The sequence below is a fragment of the Trifolium pratense genome, linkage group LG5, assembly GCF_020283565.1.
Source record: "Trifolium pratense cultivar HEN17-A07 linkage group LG5, ARS_RC_1.1, whole genome shotgun sequence".
NCBI classification, from domain to species: Eukaryota; Viridiplantae; Streptophyta; class Magnoliopsida; order Fabales; family Fabaceae; genus Trifolium; species Trifolium pratense.
The window spans coordinates 49,886,780-49,894,615 of NC_060063.1; the positions used below are offsets into that span (position 1 = coordinate 49,886,780).

Below are 7,836 nucleotides of genomic sequence, written 5' to 3' on the forward strand. Positions count from 1 at the left end.
AATTTATGGAAATAGGTTCCACCGATTTGCCGAGGATTGTTTTTCCTGTTTCAAGAGTTGAGTATGTATTTGACTTCGACGGATGGTGTTATTTGATCAAGAGGTGTGTATGCTTATTTTGCAAACTTTTATTGCACACAGCAATCCCTGTTAGATCATGATCCATTTCGTTAGGAATGGTACATACCAGAACTCTTGTAAGTAAGTATTCCGGTTTATTCTGGAATTTTTTTCAAGTTTTCCAGAACTCTTGTAAGTAAGTATACCGGATCTCTTTTTGAAGTATTCCGGTAATCAAAATAAATTTTAGAAAAATTTCATACCGGAACACCTTTTAAAAAGTGTACCGGTAAAATAAAATTAACATATCGGAACAGTTTTTTTGAGATGAAACGGTCTACCGGAACGGTATAATACGACAAAAAAAAAATATTAAAATATACTAATTTTTTATAAGGGTATATTGGGTATTTTGAAAAATATGTTGGGGTAGAGTGAAGATTGTTGGGGTAGAAAAAAAAAATTTCAAATATATATGGGGCCTAAAGCCCTAGCATTGGCAGCTTGGCCCAATGGCCGGCCCTGGTAATAAGTCTCAATAATTTTTTCAATTGTGTTTATCTCTATCATAAATCGACAACAAAGAAGAGACTCCTGATAGGGACGAACAAAATCAACGTTCAAGTAATCCACTAAGAGGGAAGAAGGGGGATTTGTGGAACACAACAGATCACTACCACTCACGACACTCTTCTTATAAAATCACAGTTGCAACATTACTCTTATGTATTGTGTGTTGCAAATGTCATCGTGAGTTTTACTCAGTTGGTAAGCACATAACATTTTATATGTAGATACGAAGTTTGAACTCCAAATACTATACTTTTTCACCTTTAAAGGTGAAATTTATAGTCAATATACTATTTAACACACAAAAAAAAAAGTGTTTCAAATTAACTACTTAATCTCCAAGCATAAATTACTTAATAGTCTAAATCAAATTTATCTTGTATTAAAAATTGAAAAGATCAATTTTAATGAGTCTCAATATAATATATCAAATGATTTTCAATTTTTCTAAATTTTCTTATGCATGATATATATAATATAAATTTTCAATATATGATATATTGGTATTGGCTTGAGACCCGGGAGTATGCTCCTCTTGAGGTCTGAGGTTCGATTCTCTCTGGCGCCAATTTGGGTGGGCTAATTTAGCTTCTTCAAAAAAAAATTATAATGTTATTCATATAACTGGCCCACCATGAACCAGTTGAAGAAGTGGTTCATAGTAGAATCTGCCTAATTTTCTACTTCCTCCGTCCCAAAATAAATAACCTAGTTGACTGTATTCACGTTTGCTAATATACAACTTTAATTAATATTTTAAGTTATCTATTATTAAAAATTATAAAAATCATATATTTTGAAAATACATATGGAGACAAATCAACAACATCTCATATGTTTATATTTGCATGTACATATTAGTAAAAAAATATGGTCAAAATAGATGATATGAATAATACACAAGATCAATATTAGGTCATTTATTTTGGGATGGAGAGAGTCGGTATATTCCTCAAAGAAGTGAGTGGTCCATTGATTGATTGAATCTTAGGACAAAAAACAAGCTGCAAATTGTGTTGACCTACGCGATAGTAGCATGAGCAAGTGTGTTGCAGTGGTCAGTGGTAAGTAACCAATGAAGGATTAAATGATGTGAATGAAAATGGCTCTGTGACTGTGACTCTGTCTAGGGTGCAACGTGCTTTGAGCACATATAATACGATATCCCTACCAATTTAGTTAGGTAGCATACTTATTAACATTGTACTTTTAGCAACCATATAAGTAACATTTGACCATTCATTTATTATTCTCCATCAAGTCGAACCATACCGTAATATCATTGTTGGATCGCTGAGAAATAGCATCCTTGGATTAGACATTTGACATTGAACAATCATATCAGTGACTTTGACATCACATTTTCATCAAAAATTTCAAGACATTATAATTATGAGTTATGTCACTTATATATTACTCAACCTCAATTTTTCAAATTAATATGAAACTTTAACTTACACTTAATATATCTCAACATGTTGATGAGTCTCCGTAGAAATCGTGCAAAACTACCTTTTTTTTTTTTAAAATAGAAAATGAGAAATATTTTAAATGAGTGAGAAAGTACTCTCAATTGACATCTCTAATCATGCAATTGTGGAATTTATATTTTTTGAAAAGAAAAAAACGTGTGAATGAATGAATTAATATGTGTAATATTATTGCCGGGTGTGAAATTGAAGTAAAAGGTTTGTGGAGTTTACAATATAAGAATGGCACTGGAGCATCTTTCAACTTGGCCACTGGTATGTATATATAGGAGAAAGGAGGTACATCAGTACATGTATCTGTCGATGAATTTGTCCTCTAAACTCTAAAGTGACTTTATTAAAGTAGTGTGTGTATATATATATGCAATCGTAATGTCTTATCTATTCTCTATTTCAGATCATGACACTATTTTTTATTTTTTTTTGGATCATCTTTTTTATATTTTCTTAGAGACCTACTATATTCTTACCAAAATAAAAAGAGACCTACTATATAAATTATTTTTTGAACCCAAAAAAATTGAGGCTCTGCTCCATAGGATACCTTACAAATACTGCAGGCCAGCCGTAAATAGAATGAATGAGCATTTTTCTTGTGACTCAAATTCCATTTTAATGTATGGTTCTTGACTTCCTGTAGCATTTGAATCACTAACATTTAAATCATTGCAATCTCATCAACAATATGCTCACTATTTCCATCGATAATAAGCTCTCCATTCTAATCAACCACTTCTATTAATTCCTCATATTTTTAAAAAATATATACATGCGTGAAAAGAATGACAGCAAGGTTGAGCAACAAGAAACGTGAAAATGCATGCTCTTGTAGACATATGAGATTAAGTTTGTTTAAGAAAGTTCAAAAGGCAGAGACATAAAAAATGTACCAAGAATAACATATATTCAAACAAGTACGTCAAGCTTAATTGTTCACAATGATACCGATTGGGAGCTATGGTTTCTTTTACCAAAAGAATCAGGTGCAGTAACTTAAGACACCAAACAACAGATATTCAATTCAACCATGAAAACAATGTCATTGCAATGAAGCCCTAACATTTGAAGTCAAGAAGCAACTATTGTGGTTATGAAAAATATTTGAACACTCAATTTGATCACACACATAATAGAGAAAAAGTAGATCTAGGAACAAAAACTATGTTACTCTCTTTACCCAGTAGATCTAAGATTGTGCTTCCCAGTGTGATGGAGGTGAGTGTAACACCAGGGGCGCGACTGTGATTATGGCAAAAAGATAAAGCCAAAAGGCTATATACCATTAAGCGATTTTGGCTTGCAAAATTATAGCCAAGCCATCCAAATTTTGCATCCTGTTAAAACCACCAGAGTGCACGATATTGAAACTTGTTGTAAATGGCAGTAATAATAATAAGCAAATTTCACTAATCTACGCGTTATTGAGGCCAACCATTGATATATCTTTGAAACTTGATCTAAGGGTGTAAAAATAAAAGTGCACCACCCAACAAAAGACCCATTCATCCAGAGAGTACATGTTAAAAGACAACTACCTCTTGATGCAACATCATCCTGAAAAACTGTAAATGAAATAAGACCCAACTTTATACAACGACCGAGAATAACAGGAATCTCAGTGAAATGTGATTCTAGAAGAAAAATGTCAAGTAAAAGAGAAAATGGAAAAGGAACCATCCCAGTTTATCCATCTTCAATGGGACGAGGACAACATACACAGGAGAAACAATGAATGTAAATGTCATCCTCAAAAGGCTGCAGCAGCCATAGCTAGTTTAGTTAGACATCTGTGGCAGAGGAATCAAATGATGGTAGAAGCCAGCCCTTGCTCTGGGCATGCTCCACATAATAAGCAAATTTTTCCTTCGCGTTTGGAATGTCCAGAGCCAGATCATCTAGACCATCCTTAATTCGGGTGAACCCTTTAGTCATCTGATTGGTGGTGATCAGGCCTTCACCAAAGCACTCCTGCAGCAGATTTAGCAACCTATCATTCTTCTTCTCCATGGCCATAACCAAAGCTTTCTTCACTACCTCATGGTTAAAGAAAGGCATCCCCAAGTCCCGAATGCAATGGCATGCTTCACCGACAACCCCACCACTTTCGTACTCCTCCAAGAGCTTTGTGATCTTGTCCTTAGCATCCTCCACAGCCCATCCAGTTCCCCCACCCCAGCATCTCAATAGCCTTTCACCTGCATGACGAGCAGATGAGAGTGTTCGAGCCATACGAACAGTTTGACTACCACTGCATTTTGGTGGTAGCCTGCTGCCAATTTCATCCAAGTTCAATGGGGCAAGCACATCGTCAATCACAGCCCGAGCTAAAAACAGAGCAAGCTCATTTGAAGCATCCAGTATGTCCAGTGTTGTATCTTCTGCATTTTCCAGAAGCATGACAAAACCATTAACTATATCCTCTGTTGAGAATATCTCTATATGAAGTGCAGATAGCAGGACAGATGCCATTTCCTTTTCTCTGTTCTTTCTGTCCAAAGCAAGTGTTATTAGCCTCTTCAAAAATATTGAGTTATACTCGGGTGCTCCAAGATCTTCTAGACTTCGAATGAGTTCAGGAATGTCATCAGAGAGAAAATACTCATGAATTATAGATACAGCTTCCTTTTTGTACTTCCTCACCTTCTCATCTTCCACTTGGAATTCCCCAACTTCACCAGCTGGATTGGCAAAGGAAGCATCAAGCCATCCTTCAGAGATTGCCTTGGGGACAAATGACTGAAACAAGGCTTTAGCTGACGGAATATCAAGAGCAAGATCATCTAGGCCTTCTGCCAAACGAGAAAACCCTTTCGCCATTTGGCTGGAACTAATCAGTCCTTCTTCTGCTGCTTCTTTTAATAGCTTCAACAGTAGAGGTTCTGCCGAAGGAATCTCCATAGCAAGCACCAGGGCCTTCTTCACAACCTCATGATGGAAGAATGCTACTCCCAACTCACGTATACACCTACAGGCTTCAAGTGTCTCACCACTATCCACATATTCTCTAAGTAAATCAGCAATCTTTTTCTTGACTTCTTCAACAGTAATGTGAGTGCTACCACCCCATCGTCTCTCAACAAGTTCTGCATGGTGTGGAGCTGAGAGATAACTCTTCTCGGCAGTCTGGATTACCTGAAATCCCTTGGAAGATTCTGGAAGAGCCTTCCTTGCCCTGGCAAGAAAGGCTGGAGGAAGAATGTCATCAACAACAGCACGTGCCAGGAATAAAGCAAGGATGTCAACTGCATCCAGGATATCCACTGCAAGATCATCAGCAGACTCAAGAAGCATAAAAAAACCATCCCTAATCTGCGTGGGACTAATGACATCAGCATACAGTGCTGAAAGCAGAACAGAAGCCATTTCTTTCTCCTTATCATGCCTATCCATGGCCATGGAAACAAGTCGCTTAATGAAGTATGGATAATATTCACTTGAGCCAAGTTCTCTTAGGTCAGATGCTGCCAAATCTACATCCCCATTACTGAAGTATTCATCTATGAGGGATACCACTGCTTTCTTGAATTCATCCAAAGGATCAGTAACAGTAGACCCAACAAGCTGATAGGGTTCCTATAAATAGCAAAAAGTACATGTTATGTGCTTATTTATGTAACTCATTTGCAATATAGCAACAAGAGAAAGATATAGATAGGAAAAATAAAGCAGGCAACACTACAGAATTAACAATAAATAAATGAAAAGAAAGGGGAAGCAGACTACAACCTATACTGCTAAAAGCATCATGTCAATTTTTCAAGCAACAAGTGTCGCATAATAAATGTTGCTAGAAACAGTCAAACAAAACCACAAAAGTCAAAAAATACTTCACCTCGCCACTGTCATAATTTGGATCATTGCGGTCTATGTGAGAATCAACTTCTGTGTCCATCAATTTTCCCCAAGTGCCCTTGCCACCAGCACCATCTGCATCGACAAAATAAACAGTGTAGATAATTACCACATGAAGATCATTATATAACAACTGACAAACATTGACAACACAATCACATATTAGACCCAAAATTTGGGTTGGAGAAAGTAAAGGAAAGAAATATTTAAACTAAAATGCTCAACATTCCTCCCCAGTTAATGAAAATTATCCAAACAATACAACGCGTAAGCAAGTTCCCTAGAAATTTAGGTAACATTAAAAGGTAATGCAATATTTTTTTTACTCTTGAAGTTTTGCATTGATGTCTGCCTCTGTACCTCATGACCAATAAGATTGGCTTCATGGAAGCAAAAACATTTCATTGCTAATGATTTTAACTAAACTAAGCACATATACACAGCTTCCTCTTCAGAATTAACGAAGGTGTTTCCGACCATGAGAATGATGGGAAGAAAGCAGCTCTCATATGCCCCAATACCCGTGTACCGAAAATGCATTCATTCACTAATGACCAATATATGTATCAATAATTAACGTCAAAAGGTGATATCTGTATCTGTCTGGATAAATCTTCAACTTATCAGTTCTAATAGATTGGGGAGGCTAATCCACTACAACTAAATCAAATAATAAGATCAAATAATACCACATTTATCAAGAATTACTAAGCAAACATTTAATCTAAACTAAAGTATTTTCCACAGCATTTGTTAAAAAATATATCCATGGCAAAAAAAGCCATTAGCTGCACAAGACGAAGTAAAGTAATAGTTTAAATTTTCTTATCCCAGGGATCAACTTAGTCCCACAAAAGATTCAAAGACAGTATCACCTATTCATCTAAATATATACTACATTATATTCCTTCTCAAACATCTTTCTTCTAAAACTTTTACGAACTCCAATAGCCTAAACACAGATAAAGATACTACAGCATAGGAAGGTAATAACAATAACTACAGCATAGCATATACAATCAATTCAAAATAAAATATCTCAAGGACACACAACTCACCCTTCTTCGCACGGCCATACTTTCCAGAATGTGACCGCCGCACATGCCTAACAGCTATCCCAGCAGTGTGAGCCTTACCACCACCAGCAGGAGCTTTGATGTGATGATCAGCAAGCAAAGCCGACGGCGACTTAGGCGAAGAAGACAAAATCTCCGCATTTTGACTAGCAATCTTCAACGTCTCCCTCTGTCCTTCAGTCAGAAATCCCTCTTTGGACGCCATTGACACAATAACACAAACACGTTCACCTATCAATATTCCACTATTTCATCAATAACATCACAAATCACTACGGTAACACAAACTACACTTCAGTAACAGTTCAACTTATAATTTCAACTTAAAATAAAAAAACCTATTCAATAATTTCAATTAGAAACGAATACAATGCAAGATTCATTAGAAACTACAAGAAATAACAGAAATAATACACTATTCAAGCATTTCTTGCATCACTAGTTTCGTTTTACATCACATCGAATCAAAAACTGAATCAAAGAAATGAAATTAAAAAAAGAACAAGAAACGCAAGAAAGAGAAATAGTTACTCATAATACGAACCGGTGGTTTGAAAATGCAAATCAGAACTGGATTCTTCTGTGCTTGGCCCGGATCTCGAGCCAAGACAGGAGAAGAAAGTAGAAATTCCAAATCGGAAACTGCAACAGCGAAACGAAACAAAGAAGATCGTGAAACCCTAAACGACGGTGTTTTGAGAAAATCGGAGAGTGAGTGTTTTATGAAAGTGATAAATCGGTGGAAAGGGAGAAGAAGAGAGAAATGGATGAGAATGAAGAAGAAGAAA

General features: G+C 36.0%; 1 protein-coding gene across 1 annotated transcript; it reads right to left on the reverse strand.

Moving 5' to 3' along the window:
• Nucleotides 1–3,507: 3,507 nt before the first annotated feature.
• Nucleotides 3,508–7,836, reverse strand: LOC123882976 (MA3 DOMAIN-CONTAINING TRANSLATION REGULATORY FACTOR 1-like). The gene is made up of 4 exons (XM_045931648.1): nt 7,593–7,836; nt 7,031–7,279; nt 5,953–6,047; nt 3,508–5,693 (listed from the first exon to the last, which is right to left on the reverse strand). Exons 2-4 carry the CDS (start codon nt 7,251–7,253, stop codon nt 3,900–3,902), a joined length of 2,112 nt encoding a protein of 703 aa, XP_045787604.1. The 5' UTR covers nt 7,254–7,279; nt 7,593–7,836; the 3' UTR covers nt 3,508–3,899.